Source organism: Epinephelus fuscoguttatus, linkage group LG13 (genome assembly GCF_011397635.1).
Source record: "Epinephelus fuscoguttatus linkage group LG13, E.fuscoguttatus.final_Chr_v1".
NCBI lineage: Eukaryota > Metazoa > Chordata > Actinopteri > Perciformes > Serranidae > Epinephelus > Epinephelus fuscoguttatus.
In genome coordinates this window covers 18,045,035-18,059,980 of record NC_064764.1, presented here as the reverse complement: position 1 = coordinate 18,059,980, position 14,946 = coordinate 18,045,035, and the positions used below count along the sequence as shown (strand labels likewise).

Sequence of the window (14,946 nt, the reverse complement as noted above, 5' to 3'; positions counted from 1 at the left end):
GGAAAAATAGTCAGGATCCGAAACCAGACACAATAGCCTAAATGCGAATGTGGCTCACATCCAGGTAGTTTGACCGAGCTCTTCAGTTGTAAGGGAGGAGAGCCTGGACTGTTACATTTCATGCTGAATGATTTTTTACGGGAACATAAGATATTGTCAAGCCTGTTTATTTATGGGACTATTTCACATGAGCAGCCATGTATTCATCCACCGTACAGTGAGTTCAAGCTGGGTACATTATCTCCTGACAGCTTTACTTTGTGTGGAAACAGGAAAAGGAAGTCCTATTAGTTCAAGCTGTGAGTTCTGTATCAAGTCTAGTGTACTTTTTTATAGAATGCAACAATGCTTTAAAATATCACTGAAAAAACAAACAAACAAACAAACAAAAGAACTTGCATTTGTCTTTTTTTTCATACAAATCTAATTTTTTAAGATATTTGAAATATTGGTGTCTCTTTTCTAAAGACAGAAAAAATCTGTTTTTTTCTACTGTTAATAGGAAGAACTTTACTGCTGTAAAACTGAATGAAAATCTCACTTTTTATTTTATATTTCATTTTATATTTTATTTTAAAACATCACTTAGAAAAAAAAACAACTTGCAAAGGCACTGCATGCTTTGCTACAAGTCTCACTTTTAAGATTTTTTTCTTTAGATATATGTGGCCTACACAAGTGGTACATTATCTCACTTACACTCCATTTGTCTTTTTCTTTGTCTGTCCACCCACCGATACAAGAAAAACAATGTCACACACACACACGCATACACACTTAATCAAATATTCTAACAACTTTTTCCTCTCTTTGCAGCAACTGTGGAGATCCTCTCCTAGTCAACTTCAGACCCTCTCTCATACTGCCATCCAGTGGTGACTTGTTGCAATCAAATATGAGCAGCCAGACTACGGTCACATGCCATCTATGTATTTCTATCATTCTACATCTAAAGGACATTGAGTTGATCGACAAACAACAGAAGAAGGCAGTGGTGATAGGTGTAGCAATGCCGAATGACAGCAGCATCAGGAAGAAGGAACATTAGAAGCTTGTAAAATACCGAGGGCTGAAAGAGGAACTAGAAAAGATGTGGGGAGTAAAGGCAACAGTGGTGGCAGTGGTGATCGGAGCACTTGAGGATGTGACCCCAAGATTGGTAGAGTGGCTCCAGCAGATTTTAGGTACAACATTTGGGACAGAGAAGGGCGCAGTCCTAGGAACATGTAAGATACTGCACAGAACACTCAGACTCCTAGACCATGCTTTAGAACATCTGGTAGAGGTCCTGAGCTTGAGGAAGACACACCATGACTATAGATGGATGGATGGATGGATGGATAGATAGATAGATAGATAGATAGATAGATAGATAGATAGATAGATAGATGACAAGTTTGATTTAACTTGTCTGAATTGGCTGATTCGATTCCATTCTCTTGCATTATGTAATATCTCTGTCTGTCTGTCTCCAGAGTCCACAGCAGCCATAGCGACACCCCTCCCACCTCCCAGACAGCAATAATGCCACTTTCACTTTAATCCTCTAGATGGCAGCAGTGTAATGAAAAACCCTCTCCTCTGTCCCCTGATTACTTCCCATTCCCATCAACTTAATGGTGCAGCAGCAAAGCCCATCGGAGGCAGCCATTAATAACTTGAGAAAAGTCCTCTCTGTGCCTCATCCTCATGTCTCACTTGACATGGTTGGCCTCATTTGAACTTTTGACTCGCCTGTAATTTGCAATGTAAGCTATCCAATTTACAACACCTTCACAACAGTGCATGCTAACGACTATTCATCACTGCAGTGCAGGCTTCAGAGAGACACAGAGAGAGTGTTACTGAGTGCACGATGCTGCAGATGATATGGTAACACTGTCGAAAGACCAGCTTACAAAGGGACATAATTGTCAGAGCAAGAATTCATATGTGCATATAACGCCTTTCAGCAAAGCCACAGCACTTTCATTGTGGTGATAACTTTCAGCTTGAAACCTCCCCAAACCAAAAGCAGCACAAACAGAAAAAACACGGTCCGTACAGTCACACACCGCTGCGTAAAGAGCACCGACTGCATCTGAGCCACGGAGACATTAGTGCTGCAGGCATTGATATGACTGATAATAATGTTTAAAGCCTGGTGTCACTTCAGTGAATCACCAAACATATGAACTCTTGCCCTGCAGTTCCTTTACTCACAAAAAAAAAGAGACATGATGCATCACCCTCACCCGAAAACTGATCTGGTGGTTTTGGGGTTTTGAGCAATTCCATCACAACCCACAGCAGAATTAGCCCGCTCCACTCAGTGGACAGCGAGCATTCGTCAGCAAACTCTGCAGTGAGATGCAACTCGATGGCAGTCAACGTCTCCCCTAATGGGAAACAATTACACACTCAGTGGCTTCTTCAGTGACTTCTGATGAGACTCATTCACTGAGGAAATGGCCACGTAATCATGTGTGTGTAATGCGCTAACGCTGCTTATTGCTCACTGAGTCAGGCTCGCGCAGAGCCAGTCGCCAGAGCCAGTTTCAGTTGACTCTTTAGCCACCATATGAGTTTGATGAGAGGCAAAATAAGAAGGGAAATAGCTCTAAGTGTACCACACGCATACACAGGAGAAATCCCTCTATTGTCGTGGAATTGTCACTTTAAATGTGTTCACAAAAACAAGTCTCCCACAAAGCCAAATGATTCCTGTTGCTTCCGCCTTCTCAGGAGAGAGACTATGTGAATACATTGTGCTGGGAAAAAGGCACTTTTTATGATTCATACCCAGCTGGACGACTGCACTGATGTAAACTCTCAAACATAGCTACCCAAATTACTCTCTCAAGGAGGCATTTGGGTTGTTGTTTTTAGTTTTAGTGATAGATTCTGTCACAAAAAACGGTCCACAGCTGCCTTCAATCTCAGAGTTGCACTGATGAAAGTTGCTGCGCTTAAGTTTGAGTCAGTCCTTCAGTAATCCGTCAGTAATTGTGTTGATTGAAGGAAGATTTTGAGGCGTTTATATTTTAGTATTTTATTGCTGTCAGACCAAAGTGTAATCTCACAATTTAGATTCTCTTTTCATGTATTTTTACAGTATATTGAACAGATTTTTTTTAACACTGGAATGCAAGCTGCTGGAAAAACACTATTTCTTATAAGAATCTACCCATGGAGAAAATCTGCATAAAATAATAGTAACAGTAGAGTGATCGTGATGAGCCAAGCAAAATGTCTTTCAGTGGCTCTCTTAAAAAACAACACTTACATTGACACATATGATGGAATATCAGTGCATGAGGATTTCATGGCTGAACCTACGCAACAAGTCTAATGCCATGTAATCCCGAGGGCAATTAATCGCATCATTGTGGCTGCTGATAACAAAGTTATCTATCGTTAGCAGCAACAATTATTTTCGAGATAATTAAATTTACTGTGTGCAAAAACACACCCCGACTTCATGCTACCATCTCCACTCATCTGCAGTTTGGATTCTTCTATGATGAACTAATCGTCTGATGTGAATCGTAAAGCTTCCGGCTTCCTGATCCACCCATGAGGATTCAGACTGGTTTGTTGTACAAATATTCTCATTTAGGCTCCGTTATGCAACATTTCCTGGTTTGCATGATGATTACTGATCTCACACATATCACGTTAGTTATGCATACAGAGCTGATGCAAATAGTGAGCAACAGTGCCACTTTTCTTCTGAGTCAAGCCAAAGGCAAACTCCAAAGTGGTGGTCTCGCCTATTTGTTGGTGAGTTATTCAGGAGCTGGTAAAATCATCTGGTTTTAATGAGCCATCCATTATCTAACTTTTTTAGTTTTGATAATAATGTTGATCATCAAGGAGAAACATGTAAAATAAGCCAGGTTCAGGATATACTATGCAGCATTTTCTAAAAAAAAAACCAACAACAAAAAAACAATGTGCACTCTAAAAAAGTGGAGATAACACATAAAATAACGATTTTTGTTTGTTTGTTTCATTAATGTGTTTTAGTCAGGTGACAACTCCTTTTAAGACAGTGGTCAAAATCAAAAACATTTTTGACTTTTTTGAGTAGGATGGAAGTAAAATATAAAAAAGAAAATATAAAAAAGCGTGTCCACTAAATATCATCACAACTTTTGAATAAATATTATTATTTTTAAATAAATAAATAAATAAATAATAATCTTTATAAAATAAAATAAATTAAGATAAATAAATAAAATAAAATATATTTTTAAAATGTATTAATAATTCCATAAAGATGCACAGAGCATCAACAAACAAACATAAAACCAAACAGGATGAAAGGACAACCACACCAACCCAGGAACAAGCAGAGAAAGCCAGACTAGCAAAGGAAATCCAATAGACAAAAAAGAAAAAAGAAATATATAAATAAATAAATGAAAAAAAAAGACAAAATAATTAACTTGTGTGACATAAGTGGGGAAGTACAGCACGTTTCCTTACAATTATTAAGTAGATTCAACTTAAGTTTTTCAAGGTAAACAAAAAAACAAAAACATGTTGAATGTACTAACCTAATTGAGTTTGCCTGATTATAAAAGAGTCATAGGATTTCCTCTATAAAGCTGAAGCTGGCACTACTTAAAACAATGCATGCAAATTGTTACCTTATTGGATTCTTTCTTAGAGTGTACAGATTTAGACAGAAGTGAACCCTCTCAATCAACAGTTACGACCCACTAGAAGTGTGTGGCAGTGTATATTTCTGCAAAGACTCAGCCGCATGCCTGGATTTTCTTATTTTCTGTGTATGGGATGTTTATGGGCGTGCACCCCACAGTGCTCAGATGAGGACGGGGCTTTATAAGAAGGTAGAAACCAACAGACACAGGACCAAAAAGAAAATATAGTAACTTTTTTCTGGGCAGTATGTTAACACACAGTAACCAACAATCCTGCATAGTATACCTTCAAGTAAAGCCAGTGCATCAGTTCAGTTACATCTGCAAAGAGAATTTTTTTTTTTGATAATTACAAATGGGACTTAGTATATCAGACTTTTTACACAGTGAGGGGATGCTAAATCAATATCATTATGCCTGCATGCATTAAATACGAATATATTCGACATTCGTCACACACATTATGAGATGTTATAATCTGTTAGCTCTTTGGTGACCTTCCCAAGAGTACTTCCACGTTATCTATTACACACACCATTTTGTTTTGACGATAATAAATGTCTTTTGCAGCCCTGGCATCTCAGACATATATATAAACAGTATCCATATTCATGAAAGAAGTGTGTAAGCCCTCAAGAGGCATAAAAGACGTGGTGCTATCTGCCATCAGAGGGTCTTTTGTATAGATGCCTATGACTTAAGTGTTGCCTTTGTCTTGTTTAAAAAGATGCTGTTTTTAATGAGTGCTGGCTTCCATGTGTTTGCTGTAAGATTAATTTTATCTTTTGGAAATCCAACTCTTAACCTGCTATTTGAAGGACACTGTATCACATGCACGAGCAGACAGAGGCATATGTGTACTTTCCCCCATGTAACATATCTGTAATCTTTTCTGCTGCAGCTGTATGAAATGTCTACTCGAGTGTGAGTCTCATCCACCATACCAGCAAAATAATACCTCCAAAATATTAAGAAACACTTAACAAAAAGTCTTAGTTGGCAATGACTAACTAGCAAATCGCCGGCACGGGACACGTATTTCAATCTTCAACTTCCTTCATCTCTGCAACATGTGGCTGGGACAGTTTATCATACTGAAGGTTTATCTAAGTGTGGGGGAGAAGTGCTATGCTGCAGGGAGAGATTGCCTTTACTTGCACGGCACCAACAGAGCAAAACAATGTGCCGCATGATAAAAAATTGCTTCATAACTCTCACATTGTGTGTCTGGCATCATTATGAGGCACAATAGCCTCTGGAGGGCCCCGGCTTTTATTGGCGTGCCTCTTGCAGCAGCAAAGTCTCATCCATTAAACAAATCAGGGGGTTATGTATTAGATTAGCTGTACAGCAGGCACCGGGGAACGCCTAGAAGAACACATGAAACCTCGTCTCATTCCCTCTCATAATCCCCTGGAATAAATTACCTAATTGACAGCATTAGGGTGATACTGTCAGAAGGTGCCTCTTAAAGCGTAATGTATAATGAAAATACACAACGTTGCTAAATTGCATTTTTGGTATTAAAAATGATAAACGGCAGCCATTTGGGGCATATTTAGAGTGAGGCCTCCCCTCGTAGCATGCTGCCAGATCTCATTTTTCCATATTTCTTAATAAATTTGTGGTGTCAGTGATATTAAAAGCTCATTTCTGCTGAGGAATATTTAATAAAGCTTCTGTGTGATAGGAAGCCAATGTCACACAGAGAGTCAGGAAACTAGTTGGTGGCAGCTTGGCTCGCCCACCCCCCACTGTGTCACTCCACTGGTTCTATGACCTAGGAGGTGAGAAATGGACTGCCCCCCACTGGTGAAGGGTCAGCACTGCAGCGGAGGTTCAAGAAGTGCCCCTCACAGTTCAGTGCACTATTCATTTTGCAACCAAGCTGAAAACAACAGAGCCTTTTTGACTTTCTTCAAAGTGAAAACTGTCTGCATCCCATTTTCTTAAAGTGTTGGGTACACTTGGCTCAGGGAAGTTCAGCTCACTGCTCCAGGATCAGAAAAAGCACCGGGCCATGCAGTGGGTGTGTGTGGGGGTGAGCGGTGCACTTCCCTATTAGATGCAAGCCTTGCTGATTTCTAGGGAGGAGTGACCTGCTTATAGCTAAAAGAAGGATGTTTATGGACTTGAGTAGATTATTGCTGAGGCATATACTTTGATGTAATGAAAAATCAGAGGGAAGGTAAACTGCCTCCTCCAGTCATAATAAAGCTAATAACCACTTTCAGAAGAGCTTAATAAATATCACACTTTTTGTCCCTTGAAAGACCCCTTAATGATCAAACTTGCTTGTAGCTGATGGTACTTGTTATGGTGCTTACATGTTAAATCTAATATCATAAGAATCAGCTGTGTTTCAGCCCAAATTGGGGACTTAATTGTTAAAATTTGAAGGTAAAATTAAATCATTTTATCATTTCACCCAAGTAAATACAGTTTAAAGGTCCAGTGTGTAAGATTTAGTGGCACCTATTGTTGAGGATTGCAGATTGCCGCCATCTGAAAAACATATCCCTGTTACAATTCCTTGTCCAGGGTTTTTTTTATACTGAGAGCCAAATTCTCCACAGAGGGTCTCTTCCTCTCCAAAACAAACAAACCAGTTGATTTAAACCAGTAAAAACACTGAATAAAGCAGTTTTACGTTACAAATCAGGGTTTCTCGTGCCAGACAGGCCTCTAGCCCAGTGCCTCCTAATGCATGCTCACCTATTTTCTCAGATAATTTAGGCAGACTTTTACCAGGAGCTAACTTATCCATAGAAGTCTCTAACTCTCCAAAACAAACAGACCGGGAGTCTCGTTTATAAAACAGTACGTAGGATCCGTACTAAAAAAGTACGAACAATCAAAAGCCAAAACTAGCGTGTGCCAAAAAATATTCAACAGCTTCCACAATCAGGCTTCCACCTCACAATCTGGATCGCCAATTTCCAGTCTCCAAAATGTTCGTAAAGCATGGGGCAAAGATTTTCCCATCAAGTGTCTTTTTATACATCAAAACTTTTCCATGGGAAGTGGCGTACGCTTCTTTCAGGCCTTGTTTTGTGTGTACGCAATGTTTACAAATGAGACCCCAGGTGATTTAAATGGGTGAAAATACTGAATAAAGCAGTTTCATGTTAAAAATCTGTGTTTTACGATGTTGCTTGTCACTGGGGGGCTGCTAACTACAGTGGCCGACGTGAAAATGTGAAAACGCTAAAGACCCCTCTAGCACCAGTGTTTGGTTTAGCTCTTCTGGGCTACTGTCAAAACATGGTGTTCTGGTGGTGCACACCCTATTTAGACATAAACAGCTCATTCTAAGGTAACGAAAACGCAATAATTTTTATTTTTAGATGATTTTACACTAAAGAAAATGTGCTTATTATATCTGTATTGCATTTCTGCCAGTGTGTCCCCCTAAATCCTACAAACTGGACCTTTAACTTTGAATATGTTAAAGTCATGAATCTAATAGGTAGATGCAAAAATATTACACAATGCATGTTATTGCTTTGCCGTACTGATAAATCAAGCATAAGTTGAATATTAAAAAGTTTTTACCCCCCTTTTCAGACTTTTGGTCGAACTTTTGTGTGTGTGTGTGTGTGTGTGTGTGTGTGTGTGTGTGTGCGTGTGTGTGGAGAGAACTTAATTTGGGGGTGAGAGGGTGGAGGTGATGGTGGTGATGGCAGTCAGAATGCACGATTTCTGTCCAGATGTGTGGACATATTGTCACCCCAGGAGGCCTTCACCCTTCTCCTAAAGTGCGAAAGTAGGCAGCAGCTGGTTCAGAAAGTAATAACCTTTTGTCACATTGTTTCCCATGCTCCCATTATCTTAGTTATTTTTCTGTCACCGCAAAGTCACTGCTCTCAAACTATTACAAATAGCTCAGTGAGCACAATAATAACACTATCTAAACGTTCTATTTGACTTTTATATTTGTGTCATTTACACTGAGCCACCCCTGGGGAAATGATTACCCTGGATATGGAGAGATATTGCCTTCAACAGTAATGCACGCTGATAACTGAGGAAAAATGGAAATCTTTACTTAAGATGCACCACGAAAAAAAAAAAGAATTCTCTTGGGTGATAATTTTGCTGTCAGAAAGCTGTCTCTTCACTGCCTGATCATGTTGTCTTATAAAATGAAGCAAGATAGGGGAGATACATATTTATAGTCACCGGATCAACAGCAAAATGACAGTTTAATCCACTATAAACTTGATAATCATGAAATGATATATATTCTTGTCCTTGGCATCAATCGTAGAAGACTCCCAAAGTACAGTGCAGACAGTAGAGCTCAGTATCAAATCAATAACACCTCCAATATGAAACCATATCTTATCGAATCCGGGTGAAATCCTCAAAAGCGCACGGGACAACACACCTATAATGATATTCAGCTCTGTTTCACCCATTACACCTATAAATCCTTCTGGCAGCATTCATCTCTGCTGTGTTCAGTGTGACAGGTGCAACGGAGCCGACGCACAAATTCATGGGGTTTTTGGCATCTTGTGTGAACCAATGGCAGCGCGCATGAAGTTGTGACTGGCGGGGTTTACGGTGATTGCCGGGAACCTGTGCCAATCACAGAGCCGGTAGGAGGAGTTCAGGGGCTCGGAGGTGTGTCTGAAGAATACGAGTCTACAGCTGCATACTGTATCCAAGTCGGGGAGTAATGGCATGAGTACTGCTTTATACTGTTTGGACAAGCTTTACAGTGCGCGCGTTGGAAACTAACACTCGACCCTCTCTGTTTTCACGTCAGTCACTAAGTAGGCCCGCGGGCAGTGAGAGGCGAGGCGGAAGGCTGTCGGACAAACTGTAAACTTAGTCCAAAGCGACTAAAGTCCCCAAACTCACAGGCTGAAGAGGCTTCAAACGCAAACGCTTCATCCTTTCTGGCTGTTTCAAGGAAGGATACGCTGCTGGACATGTGAATTTAAAGGAGATACTTGCCAAGCACAACAATGAAACCAACGACTGTCCTGTGCTGCTTCGGCTTTCTCCTGACTTTCCTCTTGGTCGGGTCGAGCTCTTCACAATCAGGTGAGTGGACGCCATCCGTGTGCTCCCCCGGTGCGCAGTTCTGTGTGTCCGTGGAGCTGCTCGGTGCGCACTGAGTGCAGTGGCACAACTATTCACGGAGGATACTTTTCCATCACTGCTGTTCTTTTTTCTGCATGTAACAAGGGCACTGGGGCTTGTCAGATACATCCCGCACCCCCTGCTGTCATTTTCACTGTCAGACAGCAGCCTCATTTTAAACAAACGTCTAAGTCACAGCCTTAATATTCACCTGGACAGCGTCTGACGTGCAGACACTGTGGTGCTGAAACACAGGTGCTGCTTTGAGCAGATGGCAGGGTTGTAGCAGGACATGTCTGTTGTGATAAACTGAATGAATCCGTGCCAGTGACTTGCTCTGTCTTCTTCGTGCACAGAGCGGCACTGTTGAATTTAGAGGGAAAGGAGAGCATTTATTGTCCACCGCACGTGTCCCTTAGACACAGTGTGGACAAACACAGCGGAGTGACAGCCTCGCTTTACAACAGGCTACTGTGCTCTTGTCTTCCCTCCCGTGGATAGCAGGCTGTCTAATGCTCCACAAAAGTTCCATTTTTGCCTCTGCTCTGTCATTTATTTGAAATATCGGTTTGTAGGACAGCGGGCTGTGTTCAACACTTCTACGCTTCGCATGCGTTGTTGTTTCCAATGACATCAGTGTGATCAACTACTTAGAGTTCTGCAGGGACTGGCTTGAAAATAGTCGTTGTGTTTTGGTACTGATCTGTGTAACTCTCTCACCTGTGCAGAGGGGTGATAACAGTGGTGAACATTCATCCATATGCATTCTGTAATCGGGATCAAAGCAAAGCGGATTACCGTGAAATTACATTATTCCTCATTTTATAGTGAGTCCCCTCAGGGATCCTGTGGACCACAGTTTGACAGTCAGCGTTGCAGCGCGCAGAACTCTCACACTGGCAGTGGCAGTACCGTTTGTACAGTGAAGCGGCGCTCTTTACGCACAGGGAAGTATAGGTGCGCTCACTGTGTGTGTGTGTGTGTGTGTGTGTGTGTGTGTGTGTGTGTGTGTGTGTGAGAGAGAGAGAGAGAGAGAGAGAGAGCGAGCGAGAGAGAGAGTGAGAGAGAGATTGGAGAGCTTGTAAACAACAAATATTCGCCCAATAGACAAAAACAAAAATCACCACCTCCCTCGTCATCATGCATACACCTCCAGACAGGACGACGATTGAAATGAGAGCAGAGTAAAGACATGTCCATGTATGTCCCCGACTGTGTCCATTTTTCCTCTGCTTTTAGTGATGGTCTTTGCACCCAGTGCAAGTCCCCTGTGTGTGGCATTATTTTGACCACCGCTGTAAAGTGGATGTTGTGCCTTGACTGCTTTGGAAATCGGATCAAAGCGTAAATTACGCACACACGTATGAAAATCTTATCGATGAAAGTCCCTGCATATATCTTTTTTTTTTTTTTTTGCATATAGTTGTGAGATAATTCCAATTGTATCCACCGTGTGTCACATTATTTTTCTGTGGTCATTTTTTATTCCTATTAAGAGGAGAGGTTTCTCTCATTGCGCTTTGTTGGTCTTTCTGTTAAAACATTTTAAGGGAAGTGAAACTGATTTCAAACAATCTCAGTACTATAAACTCATTTTCCCCAATGTATCCTGTCAGATTTGATGTTAAAACCAATAACTGCGCACAGCTTTACGCACAGGCCCACCACTGTAACCTACTGTCAGTAAGATCCACATCCAGAAGAGCCTTAAAGGGAAAAAGAGGGTGATTAAATTAAATGGTTGGATGCGGTTTAGAGGAAGAGAGAGCAGAGAGGGATGCGTATCCTGTTGTCAAAGGAACATTTGGGAAACACTGGTACATATCTCGAGATGTCCCCGTTTTTTAAATTATTATTTCATTCATTTTTATTTTTATATATTTTTTTAATTAGACACTATTGGTTTTGGATTTTTGGATAATTTGTGCAGTTCAATTTTTATTTTTATTTTTATTTAATTTTATTCTTTATTTGTAAGTAAATACGTTTCAATACCACTGTCTCATTCATCGAGAGGGATGTTTTACAGCGCGTGTCCAAACAAGCAGCACAGCAGGAAATAAGACAAAACAAACAGAAAATAAAACTCCTATCCCCTTCAGGACTAACTGTGTTTCAAAACCTTGCCTGATGCATTTCGCAGAAACAGGGGAATCCGGCATGAGGATGACAGTGGCAATTGCCTTTCACGCAGACAGGCTTCCGTCCCCTGATGGAGCTCCGAAATCTTGTAAAATGTATTTGGGAGTAAAAGGAACCCAAAAGAGAGTCAGAGACAAACGCAGGGAGAGCGGATTATACAAATGTTGGCGTAAACACGGATCAAGTTCTGTCTGTGAGGAGGAAAGGCAGAGAAAGGCAAAGTGATGAAATGTGTGTGCGCTCCTGTGTGTACGTGTGTGCACCTGCGCGCGCGAACGAGTTGTCTGCGTGTGTTGGATTGGCTTTTGTGTGCATGCTGTAGACACGGGGGGTTTGTGTGAGGTATGATGTGGCCCACAACGTAAAAGCAGGCGCACTTGCACCATTCTCATAAGGTTCTTTGATGCAAGCTTGTGTCTCCCATAATGAGTCATTAAAACGTAATACTCGCTATCCTTAATTTCCCATCTCCAGAATCTGTCATCTTTCCAGCAACTGTGAAAATCAGAACCTTTGAAAAGCTTACACACTCTGCAACTTTCCCAGTTTGCACAGAGACCCACATTATCCTTAAATCAAACACAAAAAACACCTTAACCAGAGTGAATAGGTTTCACAGGACAACAGGACACATATCTGCAAGATGCAAGTGTGCCACAGAGTCCCTGCACTGTACACCACTCTTCATTTGACTGCAGCTATACACTGGAGCTAAAGGATAGAGGTGGTGAATGCTTACAGCTGCAGAGTCTGAAACCTTATGGCCACATTCCAAAATTCTATTTGTGTTTATGAATATTCATATATTTTTGGGCACAGGAGTACAGGCAAGTCATCTGTTCCGAATGCCGCTGTGTGTGTATGTGGTGGAGTGGGTTTTCAATTAGCATGTAGATAAACCACATCCTCAAATGACCTTGTTTTAAAGCTCTCAGCAGTTTCTTCTTTCCTTATTCAGTAGAAACTGAGAGTTTAGTTGGATTGTGGAGGATTTCACCCAAGAGGTGGATTGAATACCTTCTGAGATTACAGTCCAGTACCAGAATACATGTTGGCATTGTACATTTCTGCAAACATACAAATGTCACATGTCCATGTGTGCTACATTTCTACACATTGCATTTCTAGGAAAACATGATTTGGCATAAAATAATGTAAATGCTGCAAATAAAGCTAGACACATCCCAAACTGCAAAAAACAAACAAAAAAACCCACTAGCTTTTGTGACGAGCAGCACCACAGGAAATATCCCAAACAGTGGTTAAACAACACCTGATTTTGTGGCTACAAACACTGCTACGCACTTCTCGAACCGTCGTCAAAAAACACTGGCTTTTGTTGCTACAAACACTGCTGGACATGTTCCAAACTGTGGTTAAAAACACCAGCTTTTGTCGCTACAAAAATAGTTGGACATGTCCAGAACTGTTGTTAAAAAGCACCTGTTTTTGTAGCTACGAACACAGCTGGACATGTCCCAAATTGTTGCTAAAAAACACTTGCATTTGTTGCCACAAACACTGCTGGAAATGTCCCAAACTGTTGTTAGAAAGCAATGGTTTTTGACGCTACAAACAACACTGGAAATGTTCCAAGCAGTCGTTAAAAACACTTGCTTTTGTCGCTACAAAAACAGTTGGACATGTGCAGAACTGTTGTTAAAAGCACCTGTTTTTGTAGCTACAAACAATGCTGGAAATGTACCAAACTGTTGTTAGAAATACCTGCTTTTGTCGCTACAACCACTGCTGGACATGTCCCAAATTGTTGCTAAAAAACACCTGCATTTGTTGCTACTAACACTGCCAGAAATGTCCCGAACTTTTGTTAAAAAGCACCTGTTTTTGTCGCTACAAACACCACTGGACACCACTTTGTTGGTTTTGACAGTGGTCTGCTGCTTGGCAGCCATCTCGCTTGAGTTTCTCACACCATCCCCTCCTCCTGATAAGAAACTCAGTTCATATACATGCAATCTGAACAACATTGTATGGAGACATACACATGTTACATATCTGTGGTCTGCAAACATATTTTCCAACATTTTGTTCTGGCTACTGGGCTGAAAAATTAAATGGTGATTGAACGATAGTTTGGCGGCTACACCCTCTACTGCATCCTTGATTTTATAGTGGCACCCACTGTTTACTGGGCTGAAATTGACAGTGCAGTTCCTGTGTGTAGCTGATATGTGAGTATATCATAATGTTTACAAGGGGTCGAGTGATGCACAGATAGAGACTTGGGAGTCATGAGGACTTCTTTTTTCCTTTTCTGTTTGGCTTGTTTTTGCACTCTCACCAGACTGACACTTCTTGTACACTACTCTTCGACATGTTTTTCTTTTCTTCCAGTCTGTAGCATAGGGAAAGAATGGTGTCACATTTAGCGGCCCACACGGCTCCGCTCCGTCACAAAGCCCTCTCACAGTCATATCTTTGCCTGCTGTCGCCTGATAAAGGAGCTTTGACCCTCCACCGCCACCAGGCTTTTTATTAGAAGAATGGCAGTCTTTGATTAGGTGGTGATCCACTTCCATTTGTTGGAAAAAGGAATGTGAACCTCTGTGCTTTCATCTCCTCTGTCTCTGTCTGGGTGAGAGATGAGGAGCAACTTAAGGCCATCGATCCACTACATGGAAAAAAAATCTGTTAAACTAATGTGATCTAACACCAAATCCTCCTGTCTCGGTTTTACAAATAGTCCAGGCGTGTTCTCAGACGATTTCCGCATTTTTGCCTCCCCCTTTCTGGCGAGTTGTTGTTGATCTGTCCTTTCAGTGACAGTAATAAAAACCAAAAGACATACTTATAGTGTCTGTACCTTTCCATGTGTTACTGACAACCAAAGGGGAAAAAATAGCCAAAAGACATTTACTGCAGCAAAGAAATTCTACCCATTTTTATTGTGTTTTCCTCTCCTGGGGATTTCACCCTGCAGCCAGATGAAGGATAAAAAAAAACTTGTGTTTGTGTAACATAGACTGTAGTTTCATTGTGAGAGTAGTGGAAACCATCAAATTTCCTATAAATCTCTCCACTTCTCAACAAACAAACTGCT

At 41.0% G+C, this 14,946-nt stretch overlaps 1 protein-coding gene across 2 annotated transcripts in view; it reads left to right on the top strand.

Annotated features, from left to right (window-relative positions):
• Positions 1-9,336: 9,336 nt before the first annotated feature.
• The window catches only part of LOC125900168 (receptor tyrosine-protein kinase erbB-4-like), a 479,428-nt gene continuing 473,818 nt past the window's right edge, over positions 9,337-14,946 (top strand). For both annotated transcript variants that reach the window (XM_049595048.1, XM_049595047.1), the window contains exon 1: positions 9,337-9,704. In XM_049595048.1, coding sequence (XP_049451005.1) covers positions 9,626-9,704 — 79 coding nt within the window. In that variant the 5' untranslated portion in view covers positions 9,337-9,625. The remainder of the gene's footprint in view (positions 9,705-14,946) is intronic.